General features: G+C 48.4%; 1 protein-coding gene across 1 annotated transcript; it reads left to right on the forward strand.

Annotated features, from left to right (window-relative positions):
- Positions 1-883: 883 nt before the first annotated feature.
- Positions 884-18,247, forward strand: LOC138356933 (uncharacterized). Its single transcript, XM_069313466.1, has 11 exons — positions 884-972; positions 2,515-3,138; positions 3,500-4,123; positions 4,485-5,108; positions 5,470-6,249; positions 9,937-10,587; positions 11,595-11,931; positions 11,986-12,147; positions 12,727-12,891; positions 16,829-17,444; positions 18,057-18,247. The coding sequence occupies exons 1-11, from the start codon at positions 884-886 to the stop codon at positions 18,245-18,247; spliced, it is 4,863 nt and encodes a 1,620-aa protein (XP_069169567.1).
- The last annotated feature ends 7,691 nt before the right edge of the window (positions 18,248-25,938 follow it).

A 25,938-nucleotide genomic window follows, 5' to 3' on the forward strand; every position in this document is an offset into this window, starting at 1 on the left:
ACGCTGGTGGGTCATGGTGATGTTCGTGGGTCATGGTGACGCTGGTGGGTCATGGTGACGCTGGTGGGTCATGGTGATGTTGGTGGGTCATGGTGACGCTGGAGGGTCATGGTGACGCTGGTGGGTCATGGTGACGCTGGTGGGTCATGGTGACGCTGGTGGGTCATGGTGATGTTGGTGGGTCATGGTGACGCTGGTGGGTCATGGTGATGTTGGTGGGTCATGGTGACGCTGGTGGGTCATGGTGATGTTGGTGGGTCATGGTGACGCTGGTGGGGTCATGGTGACGCTGGTGGGGTCATGGTGACGCTGGTGGGTCATGGTGACGCTGGTGGTCATGGTGATGTTGGTGGGTCATGGTGACGCTGGTGGGGTCATGGTGACGCTGGTGGGGTCATGGTGACGCTGGTGGGGTCATGGTGACGCTGGTGGGTCATGGTGACGCTGGTGGGTCATGGTGACGCTTGTGGGCCATGGTGACGCTGGTGGACCATGGTGACGCTGGTGGGGTCATGGTGACGCTGGTGGGTCATGGTGATGTTGGTGGGTCATGGTGACGCTGGTGGGGTCATGGTGACGCTGGTGGGGTCATGGTGACGCTGGTGGGGTCATGGTGACGCTGGTGGTCATGGTGACGCTGGTGGGGTCATGGTGACGCTGGTGGGTCATGGTGACGCTGGTGGGGTCATGGTGACGCTGGTGGGGTCATGGTGACGCTGGTGGGGTCATGGTGACGCTGGTGGGGTCATGGTGACGCTGGTGGGGTCATGGTGACGCTGGTGGGGTCATGGTGACGCAGGTGGGGTCATGGTGACGCTGGTGGGTCATGGTGACGCTGGTGGGTCATGGTGACGCTGGTGGGTCATGGTGACGCTGGTGGGTCATGGTGACGCTGGTGGGCCATGGTGACGCTGGTGGGGTCATGGTGACGCTGCCGGGTCACCATGCACGTTCGGAGGCGAATGAAACGTTGTGAGAAATTTGAAAGCAATCGGTGAAGAACCTATGGAGATTAGCGATTTTGAACAAACGAACATTTCTATTTATATATATATATAGACAATATACATGCCTCATCTGAGACAGGAAATAACATGCTTTTTTGACAAATAGCGCCATCCGTTGCATGTAAGAGCAACACACGCTATACTAAATATGTCACGATTCCATTTCAATGTTTCTGATTTCATTGTTAAATTGAATTTTCATAGATGTCGATTTATATTCACTTTGATTTAATTATTATGTGTGACATTGCGTTGGAATTGAGCTGTGTTGTTTACCATACAGTTCATTTCGTGAGAATAGTTTTCTTTATTATTTTTCATTTTTTTTTTTCATCAGTGATGGGAACACCTGATCATTTGATGTTCCCAATTTTCTGATGGGAACATCAGATTATTTGGGAATCCATCGGACTAGGGAGTGGGGAATGGTGGGGAGAATGAGGGGCAGGATTGGGGGGATGGTGGGGAGGACCAGAGGACAGGGGATTGGGTAATAGCGGAGGGGACGGGGAAGGTGAGGATGGTGGGGACGAGGGGACAGGGGAATGGAGAATGGTGGGGAGGAAAAGGGGGACAGGGGAGTGGGGGAGGGGTGTGGAAGACGAGGGGACGGGGAAGGGGAAATGGTGGAGAGGACGAGGGGATGGTGAGTGGGGAATTGTTAGAAGGACGAGGGGATGGTGGAGTTGGGGATGGTTGGGAGGACGAGGGGACGGGGAAGTGACTAACTGTTGGGAGGACAATGTGACTTGGGAGGGGGAAGAATGGTGGGGGGAGGACTGGGAGACAGGGGAAGGTGGCTGTAGCTCAGCAACGCACATGCGTTCCCGAGTCACAGCAATGCGTGACCGGTTACAGCTAGTGTGTGTGAATATATATATATATATATATATATATATATATATATATATATATATATATATATATATATATATATATATATATATATATAAAGTAACAAAGTATAATAAAGACAATGTTTGAGGGGGTCTAAAGCGAACAGCCGCCGTCTGCTAAGCTCCACCCACGTATGAGAAAAGTTTTGGCAAGTCACAAAAAGCTGAAGCATGGGGAGGGTGGAGAGTGTGGCTAACATCTTGAAGACTTTATAAGAAAACTTGAAGAGGATCCAAACAATTACCAAGTGATATCTGACGTGATATTAGTGAAAGTCTCTGTGATAGTGTTGTTAGTGAGAAGCTCTAAGGCAGTGTTCTTAGTGAGAGGCTAACGTATGTAGGTTAGCTTTGCATTTTAAAAGCACCGAATCACCTTCTGTGGTTGAATGTTCAATAAACACTTGAACTATATGTTTAACACATCTTTAACCCTGTCCATGGAGGACAGAAGAAAATGTATATATGCTGGTTAGCATTGTAAATATGTGGCCACGTCCGTGGTAGAAATTAATAATAAGAAAAAATAACACCACACAGAGCCTTTCACTAAAACACTACCTCAGACCCTCTCACTAACAACACTATTCCGTGCCTCTCACTAACAACAGTACCTCCGAGCCACTCATTATCAACACTATCACCGAGACAATCACTAACATCACTATCACAGAGGATCTCACTAACAACACTACCTCCGACCCACTCATTATCAACACTATCACAGAGACACTCACTAACATCACCATCACAGAGGATCTCACTAACAACACTACCTCAGAGCCTCTCAATAACAACCGGTCTCAGAGCCTCTCTAACAATACTACCAAAGAGATCGTCACTAACAACACTATCAACGAGCCTCTCACTATCAACACTATCTCAGATCCTCGCACTAACATCAACATTACTGATCCTCGCACTAACATCAACATTACTGATCCTCGCACTACCATCAACATTACTGATCCTCGCACTAACATCAACATTACAGATCCTCGCACTAACATCAACATTACTGATCCTCGCACTAACATCAACATTACAGATCCTCGCACTAACATCAACATTACAGATCCTCGCACTAACATCAACATTACTGATCCTCGCACTAACATCAACATTACTGATCCTCGCACTACCATCAACATTACTGATCCTCGCACTAACATCAACATTACTGATCCTCGCACTAAAGTATATATGGAAGCTGATCAGAATTACATTTTACCTTTGTAAATGCACATTAATGACACAATGTAAAAGACACATCTAACACTTTATGTAGGGCATACGTAAATCTGTGTATCTATGTATTTACGTATGTAGGTTAGCTTTGCATTTTAAAAGCACCGAATCACCTTCTGTGGTTGAGTGTTCAATAAACACTTGAACTATATGTTTAACACATCTTTAACCCTGTCCATGGAGGACAGAAGAAAATGTATATATGCTGGTTAGCATTGTAAATATGTGGCCACGTCCGTGGTAGAAATTAATAATAAGAAAAAATAACACCACACAGAGCCTTTCACTAAAACACTACCTCAGACCCTCTCACTAACAACACTATTCCGTGCCTCTCACTAACAACAGTACCTCCGAGCCACTCATTATCAACACTATCACCGAGACAATCACTAACATCACTATCACAGAGGATCTCACTAACAACACTACCTCCGACCCACTCATTATCAACACTATCACAGAGACACTCACTAACATCACCATCACAGAGGATCTCACTAACAACACTACCTCAGAGCCTCTCAATAACAACCGGTCTCAGAGCCTCTCTAACAATACTACCAAAGAGATCGTCACTAACAACACTATCAACGAGCCTCTCACTATCAACACTATCTCAGATCCTCGCACTAACATCAACATTACTGATCCTCGCACTAACATCAACATTACTGATCCTCGCACTACCATCAACATTACTGATCCTCGCACTAACATCAACATTACAGATCCTCGCACTAACATCAACATTACTGATCCTCGCACTAACATCAACATTACAGATCCTCGCACTAACATCAACATTACAGATCCTCGCACTAACATCAACATTACTGATCCTCGCACTAACATCAACATTACTGATCCTCGCACTACCATCAACATTACTGATCCTCGCACTAACATCAACATTACTGATCCTCGCACTAAAGTATATATGGAAGCTGATCAGAATTACATTTTACCTTTGTAAATGCACATTAATGACACAATGTAAAAGACACATCTAACACTTTATGTAGGGCATACGTAAATCTGTGTATCTATGTATTTACGTATGTAGGTTAGCTTTGCATTTTAAAAGCACCGAATCACCTTCTGTGGTTGAGTGTTCAATAAACACTTGAACTATATGTTTAACACATCTTTAACCCTGTCCATGGAGGACAGAAGAAAATGTATATATGCTGGTTAGCATTGTAAATATGTGGCCACGTCCGTGGTAGAAATTAATAATAAGAAAAAATAACACCACACAGAGCCTTTCACTAAAACACTACCTCAGACCCTCTCACTAACAACACTATTCCGTGCCTCTCACTAACAACAGTACCTCCGAGCCACTCATTATCAACACTATCACCGAGACAATCACTAACATCACTATCACAGAGGATCTCACTAACAACACTACCTCCGACCCACTCATTATCAACACTATCACAGAGACACTCACTAACATCACCATCACAGAGGATCTCACTAACAACACTACCTCAGAGCCTCTCAATAACAACCGGTCTCAGAGCCTCTCTAACAATACTACCAAAGAGATCGTCACTAACAACACTATCAACGAGCCTCTCACTATCAACACTATCTCAGATCCTCGCACTAACATCAACATTACTGATCCTCGCACTAACATCAACATTACTGATCCTCGCACTACCATCAACATTACTGATCCTCGCACTAACATCAACATTACAGATCCTCGCACTAACATCAACATTACTGATCCTCGCACTAACATCAACATTACAGATCCTCGCACTAACATCAACATTACAGATCCTCGCACTAACATCAACATTACTGATCCTCGCACTAACATCAACATTACTGATCCTCGCACTACCATCAACATTACTGATCCTCGCACTAACATCAACATTACTGATCCTCGCACTAAAGTATATATGGAAGCTGATCAGAATTACATTTTACCTTTGTAAATGCACATTAATGACACAATGTAAAAGACACATCTAACACTTTATGTAGGGCATACGTAAATCTGTGTATCTATGTATTTACGTATGTAGGTTAGCTTTGCATTTTAAAAGCACCGAATCACCTTCTGTGGTTGAGTGTTCAATAAACACTTGAACTATATGTTTAACACATCTTTAACCCTGTCCATGGAGGACAGAAGAAAATGTATATATGCTGGTTAGCATTGTAAATATGTGGCCACGTCCGTGGTAGAAATTAATAATAAGAAAAAATAACACCACACAGAGCCTTTCACTAAAACACTACCTCAGACCCTCTCACTAACAACACTATTCCGTGCCTCTCACTAACAACAGTACCTCCGAGCCACTCATTATCAACACTATCACCGAGACAATCACTAACATCACTATCACAGAGGATCTCACTAACAACACTACCTCCGACCCACTCATTATCAACACTATCTCAGAGACACTCACTAACATCACCATCACAGAGGATCTCACTAACAACACTACCTCAGAGCCTCTCAATAACAACCGGTCTCAGAGCCTCTCTAACAATACTACCAAAGAGATCGTCACTAACAACACTATCAACGAGCCTCTCACTATCAACACTATCTCAGATCCTCGCACTAACATCAACATTACTGATCCTCGCACTAACATCAACATTACTGATCCTCGCACTACCATCAACATTACTGATCCTCGCACTTACATCAACATTACAGATCCTCGCACTAACATCAACATTACTGATCCTCGCACTAACATCAACATTACAGATCCTCGCACTAACATCAACATTACAGATCCTCGCACTAACATCAACATTACTGATCCTCGCACTAACATCAACATTACTGATCCTCGCACTACCATCAACATTACTGATCCTCGCACTAACATCAACATTACTGATCCTCGCACTAACATCAACATTACAGATCCTCGCACTAACATCAACATTACTGATCCTCGCACTAACATCAACATTACAGATCCTCGCACTAACATCAACATTACAGATCCTCGCACTAACATCAACATTACAGATCTTCGCACTAACATCAACATTACAGATCCTCGCACTACCATCACAATCACAGAGCCTCTCACTAACAACCTGTCTCAGAGCCTCTCACTATCAACACCATCACAGAGCCTCTGACTATCAACACTATCACAGATCCTCTCACTGACAACACTATCACAGAGCCTCTGACTATCAACACCATCACAGAGCCTCTCACTAAGAACACTACCTTAGAGCTTCTCACTAACAACACTATCACAGAGACTTTCACTAATATCACGTCAGATATCACTTGGTAATTGTTTGGATCCTCTTCAAGTTTTCTTATAAAGTCTTCAAGATGTTAGCCACACTCTCCACCCTCCCCATGCTTCAGCTTTTTGTGACTTGCCAAAACTTTTCTCATACGTGGGTGGAGCTTAGCAGACGGCGGCTGTTCGCTTTAGACCCCCTCAAACATTGTCTTTATTATACTTTGTTACTTTATATATATATATATATATATATTCACACACACTAGCTGTAACCGGTCACGCATTGCTGTGACTCGGGAACGCATGTGCGTTGCTGAGCTACAGCCACCTTCCCCTGTCTCCCAGTCCTCCCCCCACCATTCTTCCCCCTCCCAAGTCACATTGTCCTCCCAACAGTTAGTCACTTCCCCGTCCCCTCGTCCTCCCAACCATCCCCAACTCCACCATCCCCTCGTCCTTCTAACAATTCCCCACTCACCATCCCCTCGTCCTCTCCACCATTTCCCCTTCCCCGTCCCCTCGTCTTCCACACCCCTCCCCCACTCCCCTGTCCCCTTTTCCTCCCCACCATTCTCCATTCCCCTGTCCCCTCGTCCCCACCATCCTCACCTTCCCCGTCCCCTCCGCTATTACCCAATCCCCTGTCCTCTGGTCCTCCCCACCATCCCCCCAATCCTGCCCCTCATTCTCCCCACCATTCCCCACTCCCTAGTCCGATGGATTCCCAAATAATCTGATGTTCCCATCAGAAAATTGGGAACATCAAATGATCAGGTGTTCCCATCACTGATGAAAAAAAAAAAATGAAAAATAATAAAGAAAACTATTCTCACGAAATGAACTGTATGGTAAACAACACAGCTCAATTCCAACGCAATGTCACACATAATAATTAAATCAAAGTGAATATAAATCGACATCTATGAAAATTCAATTTAACAATGAAATCAGAAACATTGAAATGGAATCGTGACATATTTAGTATAGCGTGTGTTGCTCTTACATGCAACGGATGGCGCTATTTGTCAAAAAAGCATGTTATTTCCTGTCTCAGATGAGGCATGTATATTGTCTATATATATATATAAATAGAAATGTTCGTTTGTTCAAAATCGCTAATCTCCATAGGTTCTTCACCGATTGCTTTCAAATTTCTCACAACGTTTCATTCGCCTCCGAACGTGCATGGTGACCCGGCAGCGTCACCATGACCCCACCAGCGTCACCATGGCCCACCAGCGTCACCATGACCCACCAGCGTCACCATGACCCACCAGCGTCACCATGACCCCACCAGCGTCACCATGACCCCACCAGCGTCACCATGACCCCACCAGCGTCACCATGACCCCACCAGCGTCACCATGACCCCACCAGCGTCACCATGACCCCACCAGCGTCACCATGACCCACCAGCGTCACCATGACCCCACCAGCGTCACCATGACCCACCAGCGTCACCATGACCCCACCAGCGTCACCATGACCCCACCAGCGTCACCATGACCCACCAGCGTCACCATGACCCCACCAGCGTCACCATGACCCCACCAGCGTCACCATGACCCCACCAGCGTCACCATGACCCACCAGCGTCACCATGACCCACCAGCGTCACCATGACCCACCAACATCACCATGACCCACCAGCGTCACCATGACCCCACCAGCGTCACCATGGTCCACCAGCGTCACCATGACCCACCAGCGTCACCATGACCCACCAGCGTCACCATGACCCACCAGCGTCACCATGACCCCACCAGCGTCACCATGACCCCACCAGCGTCACCATGACCCACCAGCGTCACCATGACCCACCAGCGTCACCATGACCCACCAACATCACCATGACCCACCAGCGTCACCATGACCCCACCAGCGTCACCATGGCCCACAAGCGTCACCATGACCCACCAGCGTCACCATGACCCACCAGCGTCACCATGACCCCACCAGCGTCACCATGACCCCACCAGCGTCACCATGACCCCACCAGCGTCACCATGACCCACCAACATCACCATGACCCACCAGCGTCACCATGACCCACCAGCGTCACCATGACCCCACCAGCGTCACCATGACCCCACCAGCGTCACCATGACCCACCAACATCACCATGACCCACCAGCGTCACCATGACCCACCAACATCACCATGACCCACCAGCGTCACCATGACCCACCAACATCACCATGACCCACCAGCGTCACCATGACCCACCAGCGTCACCATGACCCACCAGCGTCACCATGACCCACCAACATCACCATGACCCACCAGCGTCACCATGACCCACCAGCGTCACCATGACCCACGAACATCACCATGACCCACCAGCGTCACCATGACCCACCAGCGTCACCATTACCCACCAACATCACCATGACCCACCAGCGTCACCATGACCCCACCAGCGTCACCATGACCCACCAACATCACCATGACCCACCAGCGTCACCATGACCCACCAGCGTCACCATGACCCACCAGCGTCACCATGACCCCACCAGCGTCACCATGACCCACCAACATCACCATGACCCACCAGCGTCACCATGACCCCACCAGCGTCACCATGGCCCACCAGCGTCACCATGGCCCACAAGCGTCACCATGACCCACCAGCGTCAACATGACCCACCAGCGTCACCATGACCCACCAGCGTCACCATGGCCCACAAGCGTCACCATGACCCACCAGCGTCAACATGACCCACCAGCGTCACCATGACCCACCAGCGTCACCATGACTCACCATTTGCAATACTTTTGTTCAAAGTTTAAATTTATATCTTGACTTCTGCATCAAGTTAAAATCACGGATTTGTAGCTGCGATGGATATGACTGTGTGGTCAGGCCAAGCTCACCTCTGGCCAAGCTCTACTCTGGCCAAGTTCACCTTTGGCCAAGCTCTACTCTGGCCAAGCTCATCTCTGGCCAAGCTCTCTTCTGGCCAAGCTCACCTCTGGCCAAGCTCTCCTCTGGCCAAGCTCTCCTCTGGCCAAGCTCACCTTTGGCCAAGCTCACCTCTGGCCAAGCTCACCTCTGGCCAAGCTCACCTCTGGCCAAGCTCTCTTCTGGCCAAGCTCACCTCTGGCCAAGCTCACCTCTGGCCAAGCTCTCCTCTGGCCAAGCTCACCTCTGGCCAAGCTCTCTTCTGGCCAAGCTCACCTCTGGCCAAGCGCACCTCTGGCCAAGCTCTCCTCTGGCCAAGCTCACCTCTGGCCAAGCTCTCTTCTGGCCAAGCTCTCCTCTGGCCAAGCTCTCCTCTGGCCAAGCGCTCCTCTGGCCAAGCTCTCCTCTGGCCAAGCTCACCTCTGGCCAAGCTCTCCTTTGGCCAAGCTCACTTCTGGCCAAGCTCTCCTCTGGCCAAGCTCACCTCTGGCCAAGCTCTCCTCTGGCCAATCTCTCCTCTGGCCAAGCTCACCTCTGGCCAAGCTCTCCTCTGGCCAAGCTCACCTCTGGCCAAGCACTCCTCTGGCCAAGCTCACCTCTGGCCAAGCTCACCTCTGGCCAAGCTCTCCTCTGGCCAAGCTCACCTCTGGCCAAGCTCACGAAGCTAACCTCTGGCCAAGCTCACGAAGCTCACCTCTGGCCAAGCTCACCTCTGGCCAAACACTCCTCTGGCCAAGCTCACCTCTGGCCAAGCTCTCCTCAGGCCAAGCTCTCCTCTGGCCAAGCTCTCCTCAGGCCAAGCTCATCAAGCTCTCCTCTGGTCAAGCTCATCTCTGGCGAAGCTCACCAAGCTTACCTCTGGCCAAGCACTCCTCTGGCCAAGCTCACCTCTGGCCAAGCTCTCCTCAGGCCAAGCTCTCCTCTGGCCAAGCTCACCTCTGGCCAAGCACTTTTCTGGCCAAGCTCATCTCTGGCCAAGCTCACCAAGCTCACCTCTGGCCAAGCACTCCTCTGGACAAGTTCACCTCTGGCCTAGCTCTCCTCAGGTCAAGCTCACCAAGCTCACCTCTGGCCAAGCTCTCCTCAGGCCAAGCTCACTTCTGGCCAAGCTCTCCTCAGGCCAAGCTCACCAAGCTCACCTCTGGCCAAGCTCTCCTCAGGCCAAGCTCACTTCTGGCCAAGCTCTCCTCAGGCCAAGCTCATCAAGCTCACTTCTGGCCAAGCTCTCCTCAGGCCAAGCTCACCAAGCTCACCTCTGGCCAACCTAACCTCTGGTGAAGCTCGCCTCTGGTCAGCTCGCCGAGTGTCAGCAGCGTCAGAGCGAGAGAGAGAAGAAAAGGAGAAAGAAAGAAGGCACGAGTTAGAAATATTGTGATTAGGTGGTCGGAGAAAAACAACGGAAACGAGTGGTTTCGATCCGGTAAGGAACATCAAAATGGTCCCGAAATTCAACGAGAAGGAAGTGTCGAAGTTCTTCGCAGCCTTCGAGAAAGTTGCAGCCTCTTTGGAATGGCCAAAGGAGAATTGGGCCATCATGATACTGTCCGTCTTGACTGGGAAGGCCCAAATCGCCTACTCCACGTTGTCCCTTGATGACTCCTGTGATTACGACAAGGTGAAGAAGGTAGTGCTCATGGCTTACCAATTGGTGCCCGAGGCTTACAGGCAGAAGTTCAGGAACCTGAAAAAGACCTCGGAGCACACGTTCACCGAGTTTGCGACCATCAAGGAACGGCTTTTTCAGGAGTGGTGTGCCTCTCGGAAGGTGAGGACGAAAGAAGAACTCGAACAGCTCGTTTTGTTGGAGGATTTTAAGGAATGTGTCTGGAGATCTGAAGACATACCTAGAAGAGCAGCAGGTAGAGACCTTACGTGCAGCAGCCACTATGGCTGAAAAACACATCTTAACGCATAAGTCTTCCACTAGGTATGTCCCTAGAAATTACCCACGTCTGTTTGGCAAACCTCGTCAGGAAGAGGAGAGACCTGTCCCACAAAGCGCTATGAAGACGCCCCCAAGTAGCCCCCGAAGGAGTAGTCCTAGCAGTCCGAAACACCGTAGTCCGAGGAGGAATGTAGTGTGTTGGACTTGTGGGCAGAAAGGGCACGTTGCTGCTATGTGCCGAGGCAGAAGAGGTAGCGGTCCACGTAGGGAGGTGATGCTGATGGGCTGTGTGACACCACCAGTAGGAACCCAGTCTCTGATGACTAGTCAGGAAGGACCAGGATTGTTTGCCCCTCACACTTCAGGCGGGTATGTAACGAGTGATCATACTGGTAGGTCAGTTGTAGTGTTCAGAGATAGTGAAGCAGCCCAGTCCCTGATCGTGAGAGACTCGTTACCCGAGGGAGTGAGAGTAGACGGGAGACAAAAGGTTGTCCTGGTTGGGTTTCCTATGACGCAGTACGTGGCCCCTTTAGTGCCAGTACATCTAGACTCGCCAAACTTCAGCGGCATATGTGCGTTGGTAGTAGTTGATACCTTGCCTATAGCTGGGATTGACGTAATACTAGCCAACGACTTGGTGACAGATTGGAGCAACAATCATCCCAAGATTGTGGACGAGTCAGCCGGAACAGCAAGGTCCGAGGTAACAGCAGGAAATGGTAATATCCAGGTACAGGCAGACGTACAACTACTTAACCTGTTTAATTCTCCCTCTCACCAACAGATTGACAGCATTCTAATAGGTTCTCCTGAATCTTCTCCCGACAAGAAGCATGAGGTTTTGGTGACAAGAGCGACTGAGCAAGAGGAGAGGTCTCGTGTACAAGCACCCACAGATACCCAAGAGTCTGGAGTGAAGGCACATCAGTACTTGCAGTATGGCAAGGTACAACGTTCATTGAACCGGCCAGAGATTTCCCAGACGTCAGAGGTATGTGAGGTATGTGCGAAGGTTCTAGTGCCCTCTTCGGTCAAAACCAGGCTAATGGATATAGCCGGGTATGGACATTACAGTCCCATGAAACTTATCCCTAAGTTAGCCAAATGTTTCTTGGCGGTATTTTGTTTAACTCTCCTATGTATTCTAAGTAAGGACCAGTGGACGACCCGACAGATGATGGCTCCTATGAACATCGTGAAGAGGCCCCAGGGATTGGAGACTTGCACTGTGAGTGTTGCAGTCGAAGAAGGGTGATGGTGGATACAGGAAGTATGAGAAATGATATTATGAGTGACTGTTTCCGACAGGTTGACACCCCCCCCCCCTCCCCCCCGCGTGATTGCTGAGCCTGGATTCAGCGTTATACGGAACGTTGGTCGACCTGACGGTGGCAGAACGAACACCATCTTCCAAGTACAAGCAGCCCTGTTGGGACTAGGTGTGGGCCTAGTGGACGATTATGCTGTGAGTACTGACTTAACAACAATCGCTGTTACTCCAAATTATCAGACCCCTGTATTCCAGGTTCCCGTCTCTCTGAAGGACTACCGGACCGGTACAAGAAATGCCGTCTGTGACCAGCCATCAACGGTGCCACGACAGAGGGAGGTGTCGATTCACCCCGGATCACGCCTGTGCCAATCCTTACTCGAGAAGCGTGAGATCATTAAGCCCCCGATTAACATCTCGGTGAGGTTGTGGGAAGGCACGTCAGGCAGGTCATTGCCTACCATCCTCAAGTTTTTCTTGTGCCAGAATCTCCCATTAGGGCAGTTTTGCGGACAAGACATCCTCGCCACTCCAGTCCATTGTTTATGTGAGTCCGTTTGGAGTTTTACCCACGTACTAATTTGGTTTGTTTTCCCTTTTATAGAAACCCAAACCAAATTCTTTTTGGTGGGGAGGTGTTATGGACCCGAATCCAGCGTCGGAGCACGAAGCAGTGACGACAACGCCATCTGTGAGTCCGCTCCCGAAACCCACTCCAAATGGACAACGCCATCTAGTGAGGACGGGATATACCGGCCACAGGTGCTGGATTCCTGTCTTCATCAGCTCATAACATAGCCGCTGCTGACCTCTGGTGAGGTGGCGCTTAGACAGCAACGCGATCTATGGAATGAAGAGGTAGACGTTTGTGTCTAAGCCTGTAAGTGAGGTTCACTAGAGCGTCCCAGTATTAATGACGTGTCTGATTGCAGTGTCAACCTGGGACTGCTGTATTGGACGATGGATCAGTCTACCCAAGGCAGCCAAGGTCTCTTCACGAGTCTGCTTTGAAGACGCTGTGAGTCACCCCCGGACGAACTCTGTTGAGAGTGTAATAGCCTGCCTGAGGCGTGGCGGTGTCGGGAATCGCCTTATCCGGGGCTGGCTGGTGGAAGAGACTAGCCACTGTGGTGCTTAGTGAGGAGAGTGATCAGCGGGATCACACGAAGCTTCTGCCTAGGGCTCGCAACCCTAGTATCGGTCGTGGAGTGGCCTACACAGCGGAGCTGATTAGTACCTGCCAACTACGGGCTGGATTGTGGTTGAAGGCCTCCACAATGAAGCACCCAGTGGGACTGTGATTTGGCTGGCCTGTGGCCAGGGTAGATTCGTCAAAGAGTCATAGTGGATTCATCGTGGGCCATGGAAGAAGGAACCAGGGCTACCCAGAGTGAGCACCGTTGAGCATCCAGTGTCTTCAGAGGAAGACGAACCTGTACATAATTGTGTAGTTATAATCCCCGTGTGTGACTGATATTTATTTATGGTGGAAATATATATATATATATAAATTGGAACATTTGTATCCCTCCCCCTTTAATTTAACTTGCATTACGGAACACACGCCTTGAAAGCCTCTACTAACTTGGGGCCGGATTCCCAAACTCTACTACCATCAGAGAAGAACCCGGTTGCGTCCCAGTAGGGCCGTAACACAGGGGAGTGGGGGGATGGTGGGGAAGGACGAGAGGATGGGGGAGTGGGGGATGGTGGCTAAGACGAGGGGACGGAGAAGTGGGGGAGGACGAGAGGATGCGGGAGTGGGGAATGGTGGCGAAGACGAGGGGACGGAGGAGTGGGGGATGGTGGGGAGGATGGGGGGAAGGAGAAGGGATGCTGTGCCTCAGCAGCGTGCACGCATTGCTGAGCCACAGCAACGCGGGGCCGGGTACAGCTAGTATGTAGATATATAGAAATGTCTGTCTGTTCGAGACTGGAGACCAAACGGGAAAGAGACAGGAAGAGAAGTGAGAAAGCAGGGGAGAGAGAGAGACGGGGCAGGACAGGGAGAGGAGACAGGCATAGAAGGGTTGGGGAGCGGCAGACTAACCCCGGGACCCGCCGGGTAATACCCCCTCCCCCTTACTACTGTATATTCCAGTCCTATACCAGAATATTGCCCAGGCTATTGAAGGCTCATACCATACCTGAGCGGCTCTGAAAAATCTGTTCTACCTAACTTTTCCAGTAATGTTTCCCGGGCAATAAAATGTTATGAAAGCCAATAGAGTGTTCCCTGGGTGTATGGCCAGCCGCTCTCCCTCTCTGGGTGTATAGCCAGCCTCTCTGGGTGTATGGCCAGCCTCTCTGGGTGTATAGCCGGCCTCTCTGGGTGTATGGCCAGCCTCTCTGGGTGTATGGCCAGCCTCTCTGGGTGTATGGCCAGCCTCTCTGGGTGTATGGCCAGCCTCTCTGGGTGTATGGCCGGCCTCTCTGGGTGTATGGCCGGCCTCTCTGGGTGTATGGCCGGCCTCTCTGGGTGTATGGCCGGCCTCTCTGGGTGTATGGCCGGCCTCTCTGGGTGTATAGCCGGCCTCTCTGGGTGTATGGCCGGCCTCTCTGGGTGTATGGCCGGCCTCTCTGGGTGTATGGCCAGCCTCTCTGGGTGTATGGCCAGCCTCTCTGGGTGTATGGCCAGCCTCTCTGGGTGTATGGCCAGCCTCTCTGGGTGTATGGCCAGCCTCTCTGGGTGTATGGCCAGCCTCTCTGGGTGTATGGCCAGCCTCTCTGGGTGTATGGCCAGCCTCTCTGGGTGTATGGCCAGCCTCTCTGGGTGTATGGCCAGCCTCTCTGGGTGTATGGCCAGCCTCTCTGGGAGTATGGCCGGCCTCTCTGGGTGTATGGCAAGCCTCTCTGGGTGTATGACCAGCCTCTCTGGGTGTATGGCCGGCCTCTCTGGGTGTATGGCCGGCCTCTCTGGGTGTATGGCCGGCCTCTCTGGGTGTATGGCCGGCCTCTCTGGGTGTATGGCCGGCCTCTCTGGGTGTATGGCCGGCCGCTCAGCCTCAAACTTCTCATGTTTTTCGGAGCTGAAGCTCCAGTCAACATTCATGTTTCTACAATATAAAAGCCGTGATACCGATTGTTGGCCTCACTGCTGTACGAATGAATTGTTATGATAATTTTATAATAAACTCTATTTTATATAAGATATTGTCAACACCTTAGCTTTTAATCATGGGTTTTCAATTTGATTGACAGTTGAGAGGCGGGACCTAAGAGCCAAAGCTCAACTCCCGCAAGCACTACTAGGCGAGTACAGGTGGCAACACTGAGGGTGACACCCTGCAGGGACCTCTTCAACACCACAGGTGGCAACACTGAGGGTGACACCCTGCAGGGACCTCTTCAGCACCACAGGTGACAACACTGAGGGTGACACCCTACAGTGACGTCTTCAACACCACAGGTGACAACACTGAGGGTGACACCCTACAGGGACCTCTTCAACACCACAGGTGACAACACTGAGGGTGACACCCTACAGGGACCTCTTCAACACCACAGGTGACAACACTGAGGGTGACACCCTACAGGGACCTCTTCAACACCACAGGTGACAACACTGAGGGTGACACCCTACAGGGACCTCTTCAACACCACAGGTGACAACACTGAGGGTGACACCCTACAGGGACCTCTTCAACACCACAGGTGACAACACTGAGGGTGACACCTTACAGGGACCTCTTCAACACCACAGGTGACAACACTGAGGGTGACACCTTACAGGGACCTCTTCAACACCACAGGTGACAACACTGAGGGTGACACCTTACAGGGACCTCTTCAACACCACAGGTGACAACACTGAGGGTGACACCCTACAGGGACCTCTTCAACACCACAGGTGACAACACTGAGGGTGACACCTTACAGGGACCTCTTCAACACCACAGGTGACAACACTGAGGGTGACACCCTACAGTGACCTCTTCAACACCACAGGTGACAACACTGGGGGGGGTGACAACACTGGGGGGGGTGACAACACTGGGGGGGTGACAACACTGAGGGTGACACCCTACAGGGACCTCTTCAACACCACAGGTGACAACACCACAGGTGACAACACTGAGGGTGACAACACTGAGGGTGACAACACTGAGGGTGACAACACTGAGGGTGACAACACTGAGGGTGACAACACTGAGGGTGACAACACTGAGGGTGACAACACTGAGGATGACACCTTACAGGGACCTCTTCAACACCACAGGTGACAACACTGAGGGTGACACCCTACAGTGACCTCTTCAACACTGAGGGTGACAACACTGAGGGTGACAACACTGAGGGTGACAACACTGAGGGTGACAACACTGAGGGTGACAACAGTGGGGGTGACAACACTGAGGGTGACAACACTGAGGGTGACAACACTGAGGGTGACAACACTGAGGGTGACAACACTGGGGGTGACAACACCGAGGGTGACAACAGTGAGGGTGACAACACTGAGGGTGACAACACTGGGGGTGACAACACCGAGGGTGACAACAGTGAGGGTGACAACACTGAGGGTGACAACACTGAGGGTGACAACAGTGAGGGTGACAACTCTGAGGGTGACAACACTGAGGGTGACAACACTGATGGTGACAACACTGGGGGTGACAACACCGAGGGTGACAACAGTGAGGGTGACAACACTGGGGGTGACAACACTGAGGGTGACAACACTGAGGGTGACAACACTGAGGGTGACAACAGTGAGGGTGACAACAGTGGGGGTGACAACTCTGAGGGTGACAACACTGAGGGTGACAACACTGACGGTGACAACACTGGGGGTGACAACACCGAGGGTGACAACAGTGAGGGTGACAACACTGGGGGTGACAACACTGAGGGTGACAACACTGAGGGTGACAACACTGGGGGTTACAACACTGAGGGTGACAACAGTGAGGGTGACAACAGTGGGGGTGACAACTCTGAGGGTGACAACACTGAGGGTGACAACACTGAGGGTGACAACACTGGGGGGGGTGACAACACTGAGGGTGACAACACTGAGGGTGACAACACTGGGGGTGACAACACTGGGGGGGGTGACAACACTGGGGGGGTGACAACACTGGGGGGGGTGACAACACTGGGGGGGGTGACAACACTGAGGGTGACAACACTGAGGGTGACAACACTGAGAGTGACAGCACTGAGGGTGACAGCACTGCGGGTGACAACACTGAGTGACAACACTGAGGGTGACACCACTGAGGGTGACAACACTGAGGGTGACAACACTGAGGGTGACAACACTGGGGGGTGACAACACTGAGAGTGTCAACACTGAGGGTGACAACACTGAGGGTGACAACACTGAGGGTGACAACACTGAGGGTGACACCACTGAGGGTGACAACACTGAGGGTGACAACACTGAGGGTGACAACACTGGGGGGGTGACAACACTGAGAGTGACAACACTGAGGGTGACAACACTGAGGGTGACAACACTGAGAGTGACAACACTGAGGGTGACAACACTGAGGGTGACAACACTGAGGGTGACAACACTGCGGGTGACAACTCTGAGGGTGACAACACTGAGGGTGACAACACTGAGTGTGACACCACAGAGGGTGACAACACCGAGGGTGACAACACTGAGGGTGACACCACTGAGGGTGACACCACTGAGGGTGACAACACTGAGGGTGCCAACATTGAGGGTGACAACAACACAGGTGACAACACTGAGGGTGACACCCTACAGGGAGGATGTTACCAACACAAGCTCCGAGATAATCTCTCCCAACCTATTCTTTAAGGCATAAATAGTACATATAATAATGGCCATATTGTCCAGGTATAATACCCAGACCCTTCACTCTAAACTCTAGCAATCATGGCATTATCTGCCCCCAAGTGGCTCTTTAGTGCCACTTTGCACTCTAATGTCACCCTCCCGACGATCGTGTTTCGCTTATCACACATATATAAAATATTGCCTCACATCTACGGCCTCCCATGTAACACTACTCACACAGGTAGACCATTCTACTCTCGTCTACCTCACAACACTACTTCTGTCTACCGCCTCGTAGCGCTCTGCTCCCTCACATGTTGACTGAAGTTTAAATTATTAGTTTAAAATAAAATTCCTCCTTGAATTGCCATATTTTGTTATGGATTCATTAATTTTACTAAAGGGGGAGGGAAGAGAACTATCAAGAGAAACAGCCAAGCCATTACGACTATATAGCACATGGAAGGGGTCAGGATAACGATTTCTGATGGGACGGTGGGAAGGAATGGTGCCCAACCACTTGGACGGTCGGGGATTGAACCTGCATGTCCACCGCCCAGCCCAAGTGGTTGGACTTTATAGAAGGAAGTAAAAGCATGCTATGTATGTTAAGATGTATTGTAGGCAAAGCTGTATTTTCAAGAACACATGACTCGCTTAAATATTGAGAAAGCAAACATTAACGATTGTAAGCTTGTGTGTAGTTCAAAGTGATAATTGGAACCCCTAGAGGTTGTGTGTAGTTCAAAGTGATAATTGGAACCCCTGGAGGTTGTGAGTAGTTCAAAGGGATAATTGGAACCCCTGGAGGTTGTGGGTAGTTCAAAGTGATAATTGGAACATATTTAGTATAGTGTGAGTTGCATTTACGTGCAACAGATGGCACTGGTTTTTTTTTTAAAGCATGTTTTTACCTGTCACAGCTGTGTCATCTATTTAATCTATATAAATAAAAATATAAATGTTTGTTTGTTTAAAATTGCTAATCTCTGAAAGTTCTTCACCAATTGCTTTGAATTTTTCACACAACATTACATTTGCATCTGAACGTGTTTTTATATACATGCTATATAGATGTCACTTCTGTGATGGGAAAAAACATGCTTTTAGGAAAAAATGTGTTTTTAATGTAAGGGGAAATCTTCAAAACCTCTACCGATTGCTTTAAAATTTTGACACAACGTTCCATTCGAATACGCACGTGAATTTATATGCCTACTATATAGATGCCAGGTAAAATATTAAATAAAATATGACAGGTAAAAACATGTTTTTTTTTTAAATAACAGTGCCATCGGTTGCTCATAATAGCAACACACGCTATACTAAATATGTTACGATTCCATTTCAATATTTATGATTGCATTGATAAATTGAATTTTCATAGATTTCGATTTATTTTCATTTTGATTTAATTATTTTGTGTGACATCGAATAAACCGAAATCTATGAAAATTAAATTTATCAATGCAATTGGTAACATTGAAATGGAATCGTAACATATATAGTATAGTGTGTGTTGCTATTACGTGCAACCGATGGCGCTTTTTTTTTTTTTTTAAACATGTTTTTACCTATCATATTTTGTTTTATATTTTACCTGGCATCTATATAGTAGGTATATAAAATCACACACGTATTCGTTGCTGAGCCACAGCAATCTTTTCCTGTCTCCCAGTCTTCCCCCTACCCAGTCCCCTCATCCTCTCAACCATACCCCCCTCGTCCCCCCCCCAGACCATTTTCCCACTCCTCCGTCCCTTTGTCCTCCCAACCATCACCCACTCCACTGTCCCCCTTATCCTCCTAAACATTTCCCCACTCCACCATCCCCTCTTCCTCCCCACTATCTCCCGCTCCCTATCCCATCGTCCTTCCTACCATTGCTCCGTTCCCCGTCCCCGTGTCCTCCCCACCATCCCTCACTCTCATATCCCCCTTATCCTTGCCACCATTCTCCATTCCCGTCCCCTTGTCCCCACCATCCCAATCTCCCCCATCCCCTCGTCCCCGTGGCTGTACTCGGCCACGATTTGCTGTGGCTCAGCAACGCATGTGCATTGCTGAGCCACGGTAACCCTCTTCTGTCTCCCAGTCCTCCCCATCATTCCCCCCTCCACCATCCCTTTGTCCTCCCCACCATCCCCCACTCCAGCGTCCCCTCATCCTCCCTACCATCTCACACTCTCTCGTCCCCTCGTCCTCCCTACCATTTCCCCCTCCCCTGCCCCTTCGTCCTCCCCACCATCCCCCACTCCCATCATCTCGTCCTTCCCACCATTCCCCACTTCGTCCTATGAAACATTCCCAAATGATCTGATCTTCCCATCAGAAAATTGGTTACATCAAATGATCTGATGTTCCCATCTCTGAAATATAAGAAAAACAGTTAAAAATTAAAAGAAACAATGAAAAAATAAAAAATAAACTATACTCGCGAAATGAACGGTATGGTAAACAACTCAGCTCAATTCCAACGCAATGTCACACAAAATATTCAAATCAAAATAAAAATAAATCGAAATCTATGAAAATTCAATTTATCAATAAAATCGGAAAAATTTAAATGGAATCGTAACATATTTAGTGCAGCGTGTGTTGCTCTTACGTGCAACAGATGGCGCAATTTTGCATAAAAGTATGTTTTTATCTGTCACAGGTGTGGCATCTATGCTTATTCTCAAGAAATGATTGGTATGGTGAACAACACAGCTCAATTCGAACACAATGTAACACAAAATAGTTAAATCAAAAAGAAAATAAATCGAAATCTATAAAAATTCTAATTTTCAATGCAATTGGAAACATTGATATGGAATCGTAACATATTTAGTAGTGTGTGTGTTGCTCTTATGTGCAACAGATGGCACTGTTTTTTAAACACAATGTTCTTACCAGTCACAGGTGTGGCATCTGTACTCATACTTACAAAATGGTATGGTAAATAACAGCTCAATTCCAACCCATTGTCACACAAAATAATTAAATCCAAATGAAATTAAATCTAAACCTATGAAAATTAAATTTATCAATGAAATCGAATGCATTGAAATGGAATCGTAACATATTTAGTATAGTGTGTGTTGCTATTACATGAAACAGATGGTGCTGGTTTTAAAAAACAGCATGTTTTTACCTGTCACAGGTGTGGAATTTATATAGTAGGTATATAAAAACACGCACGTATTCAAATGGAACGTTGTGTCAATATTTCAACGTTGTGTCAATATTTCAAAGCAATCGGTGAAGAACTTTGGATATTACAGTGTGTTTGGTTCAAACATCTAACAGATTGCGCTGTTAGACGTTTTTTTAAAACATGTTTTTTTCCTCTCACAAGAGAGGCATGTATATAGTAGGTATATAAAAACACGCACCTATTCAAATGAATTGTGTCAAAATTTCAAAGCAATCGGTAAAGAGGTTTTGAAGATTTCCCTTACATGAAAAACACTGTTTTTTAAGAAAAGCCTTTTTTTTCCTCGTCACAGACGTGACATCTATATAGTATGTATATACTATATTCACCCGCTCGGATGTGAATGGAACGATGTGTGAAAATTTCAAAGCAATCAGTGAAGAACTTTCGGAGATTAGCGATTTTGAACAAGCGAACATTTACATTTTTATTTATATAGATTTGTGTAGCCAGCGAGCAGTGCCAACAAAATCGTCGCGGGTGTCAGAATGTGACCCTGGCACTCTACTGTCTCTTGAATTCTGGCGACCCGATCAGCCTATATCCGTCCCGTACCGTAGACCATGTACCCTGCAAAACTCTGTGAGCTTGAAACTCAAACGCTAACTTGAAGCGATTGGCCTCCTGCACCCTCTGACAGACAGACAAACAGACATTCTCTCTCAAAGTACAGCTTATAATCTCATATATAACTAATCATCAACATGCTACTGTACTGTTTGTCATCATTAGAGCCACAGGTTCCAATCTGCTTCCCTCTCATTGCTCTCTTGCATTGAAAGAAATTAAAATTTTCCGAATAATTTTCTTAAAAGCAGAGTGAACATTGGCGCCGCGTCATTACCACTAAGAGCAGCGCTCCGCTAAATGCTGTTTGTACACAACACCATTATCCCGCTCCAGCATAATAATTACTGCGAAAATTATGTTTTGACTCCACCAGCTAACTCAGTAATGTTGAAGTGTTGGGATCACTTCAGAGTTCTCAGTAGCCCAAGGTAACAGTAGCCCATGGTTCACAGTAGCCCAAGGTAACAGTAGCCCATGGTTCACAGTAGCCCAAGGTAACAGTAGCCCATGGTTCACAGTAGCCCAAGGTAACAGTAGCCCAAGGTAACAGTAGCCCATGGTTCACAGTAGCCCATGGTAACAGTAGCCCATGGTTCACAGTAGCCCAAGGTAACAGTAGCCCAAGGTAACAGTAGCCCAAGGTAACAGTAGCCCATGGTTCACAGTAGCCCAAGGTAACAGTAGCCCAAGGTAACAGTAGCCCATGGTTCACAGTAGCCCAAGGTAACAGTAGCCCATGGTTCACAGTAGCCCAAGGTAACAGTAGCCCAAGGTAACAGTAGCCCATGGTTCACAGTAGCCCAAGGTAACAGTAGCCCAAGGTAACAGTAGCCCAAGGTAACAGTAGCCCATGGTTCACAGTAGCCCAAGGTAACAGTAGCCCATGGTTCACAGTAGCCCAAGGTAACAGTAGCCCATGGTTCACAGTAGCCCAAGGTAACAGTAGCCCATGGTTCTCAGTAGCCCAAGGTAACAGTAACCCATGGTTCACAGTAGCCCATGGTTCACAGTAGCCCAAGGTAACAGTAGCCCAAGGTAACAGTAGCCCAAGGATCTCAGTAGCCCAAGGTAACAGTAGCCCATGGTTCTCAGTAGCCCAAGGAAACAGTAGCCCATGGTTCTCAGTAGCCCCAGGTAACAGTAGCCCATGGTTCTCCAACCCGTTCTCGCAAATTCGTATAGTCAATATTGACTTATTAAATACGTGCATAGGTGATATACTAAACATAATAGATACCCTTAAAAAGCTTCATAGAAAACACCGACCTTACCTAACCTTGTTAGTATGTTAAGATTAGCATCTTATTGTTTCGTAATTACAATTATTACTTAACCTATACCTATAATAGGTTAAGTAACAATTGTAATTACGAAGCTATAAGATGCTTATCTTAACATACTAACAAGGTTAGGTAAGGTCGGTGTTTTCTATGAAGCTTTTTAAGGGTATCTATTATGTTTAGTATGTCACCTATGCACTTATTTAATAAGTCAATATTGACTATACGAATTTGCGAGAACGGGTTGAGTGGTGAGGGAGGTCAGCCATTGTTAAGACCAGAGTCGTTGGAACGAGTTCAGCTCCTATAATTCTCCCTTTGGACGAAGTGTTATGGAGATCAAATTAGTGCTTCTTCCATCAACAACACGCAGTCAATATCTAAGCAAGGGAAGTGTCTTACCGAAACCCGTTTATTACCACATTTCTGGCACGTTAATGTTAGGTAGATACAGGGCGAACCGATTAGCACGAGAGGCAACGACTCAATCCACGTTATTAATCGTTGGTCCTTATCTTATATAATATACAAGTGTTTCCTCTGATACAGATGTCCTATATATAGGATTCCGGCTTTACAGCAAGTGTCCTTTTAACAGTGTCCTTCCTCTATAGAAGAGGAAGCAAGAATTAATCTTGGTACACCAGTACATTGTTGGTGGATCTCGCACGAGGATTAAATTAATTGGTGTCATCATTCTGGTTCATACCTGGTGGACTAAGCCTTCCATACAATAAGAAAAGACCTCTAAATTATTATTACTAATATATCAAGTTTAATACTGAAGTTTGATTGGAAGCATATATATAAATTCAATATAACCCCCCCCCCCTTTAATGTGCATGTAGTCGATTTGTGAGAATATTGCAGAAATACAGTCCGCTAAACATCATACAAATTGCTATCGAAATATATAAATTAACGTAAATATAAATTCTATATAAATTCATATAAATTAAATCCATATAAATCTGAGGAGTGGGTTGGCCACAAGTCTACGCTACACAGAGGGCAACACTCGCTGTAGTGATGATAACACTTGACCAGGAAGAGTCTCTAATGCCAGACGTTATCTTTGTTGATGTTTGTGATGCCGCAGTTTGTGTCATCAACAGTGTCTGCACCTGAACACTGTCTGGACCTGAACACTGTCTGGACCTGAACACTGTCTGGACCTGAACACTGTCTGGACCTGAACACTGTCTGGACCTGAACACTGTCTGGACCTGAACACTGTCTGGACCTGAACAGTGTCTGGACCTGAACACTGTCTGGACCTGAACACTGTCTGGACCTGAACACTGTCTGGGCCTGAACACTGTCTGGGCCTGAACACTGTCTGGACCTGAACACTGTCTGGACCTGAACACTGTCTGGACCTGAACACTGTCTGGACCTGAACACTGTCTGGACCTGAACACTGTCTGGACCTGAACACTGTCTGGACCTGAACACTGTCTGGACCTGAACACTGTCTGGACCTGAACACTGTCTGGACCTGAACACTGTCTGGGCCTGAACACTGTCTGGGCCTGAACACTGTCTGGACCTGAACACTGTCTGGACCTGAACACTGTCTGGACCTGAACACTGTCTGGACCTGAACACTGTCTGGACCTGAACACTGTCTGGACCTGAACACTGTCTGGACCTGAACACTGTCTGGACCTGAACACTGTCTGGACCTGAACACTGTCTGGACCTGAACACTGTCTGGACCTGAACACTGTCTGGACCTGAACACTGTCTGGACCTGAACAATGTCTGGGCCTGAACACTGTCTGGGCCTGAACACTGTCTGGACCTGAACACTGTCTGGACCTGAACACTGTCTGGACCTGAACACTGTCTGGACCTGAACACTGTCTGGACCTGAACACTGTCTGGACCTGAACACTGTCTGGACCTGAACACTGTCTGGAGCTGAACACTGTCTGGACCTGAACACTGTCTGGACCTGAACACTGTCTGGACCTGAACACTGTCTGGACCTGAACACTGTCTGGGCCTGAACACTGTCTGGGCCTGAACACTGTCTGGACCTGAACACTGTCTGGACCTGAACACTGTCTGGACCTGAACAGTGCCTGGACCTGAACAGTGTCTGGACCTGAACACTGTCTGGGCCTGAACAGTGCCTGGAGCTGAACAGTGCCTGGACCTGAACACTGTCTGGACCTGAACAGTGCCTGGAGCTGAACAGTGCCTGGACCTGAACACTGTCTGGACCTGAACACTGTCTGGACCTGAACACTGTCTGGGCCTGAACAGTGCCTGGACCTGAACACTGTCTGGACCTGAACACTGTCTGGAGCTGAACAGTGCCTGGACCTGAACACTGTCTGGAGCTGAACAGTGCCTGGACCTGAACACTGTCTGGACCTGAACACTGTCTGGACCTGAACAGTGCCTGGACCTGAACAGTGTCTGGACCTGAACAGTGCCTGGAGCTGAACAGTGCCTGGAGCTGAACAGTGCCTGGAGCTGAACAGTGCCTGGACCTGAACAGTGCCTGGAGCTGAACAGTGCCTGGAGCTGAACAGTGCCTGGAGCTGAACAGTGCCTGGAGCTGAACAGTGTCTGGACCTGAACAGTGTCTGGAGCTGAACAGTGCCTGGACCTGAACACTGTCTGGACCTGAACAGTGTCTGGACCTGAACAGT

The sequence above is a fragment of the Procambarus clarkii genome, chromosome 75, assembly GCF_040958095.1.
Source record: "Procambarus clarkii isolate CNS0578487 chromosome 75, FALCON_Pclarkii_2.0, whole genome shotgun sequence".
NCBI classification, from domain to species: Eukaryota; Metazoa; Arthropoda; class Malacostraca; order Decapoda; family Cambaridae; genus Procambarus; species Procambarus clarkii.

What these genes read in the sequence shown, in the direction of transcription:
- LOC138356933 (XM_069313466.1), top strand. Translation starts at nt 884, where the DNA reads ATGGTGACGCTGGTGGGCCATGGTGACGCTGGTGGGGTCATGGTGACG. An exon ending in TCGGAGGCGAATGAAACGTT is followed by an intron (nt 973 to 2,514) that starts GTGAGAAATTTG and finishes CACTAACAACAG; the next exon opens with TACCTCCGAGCCACTCATTA. An exon ending in AGCCCCCGATTAACATCTCG is followed by an intron (nt 12,892 to 16,828) that starts GTGAGGTTGTGG and finishes GACAACACTGAG; the next exon opens with GGTGACAACACTGAGGGTGA.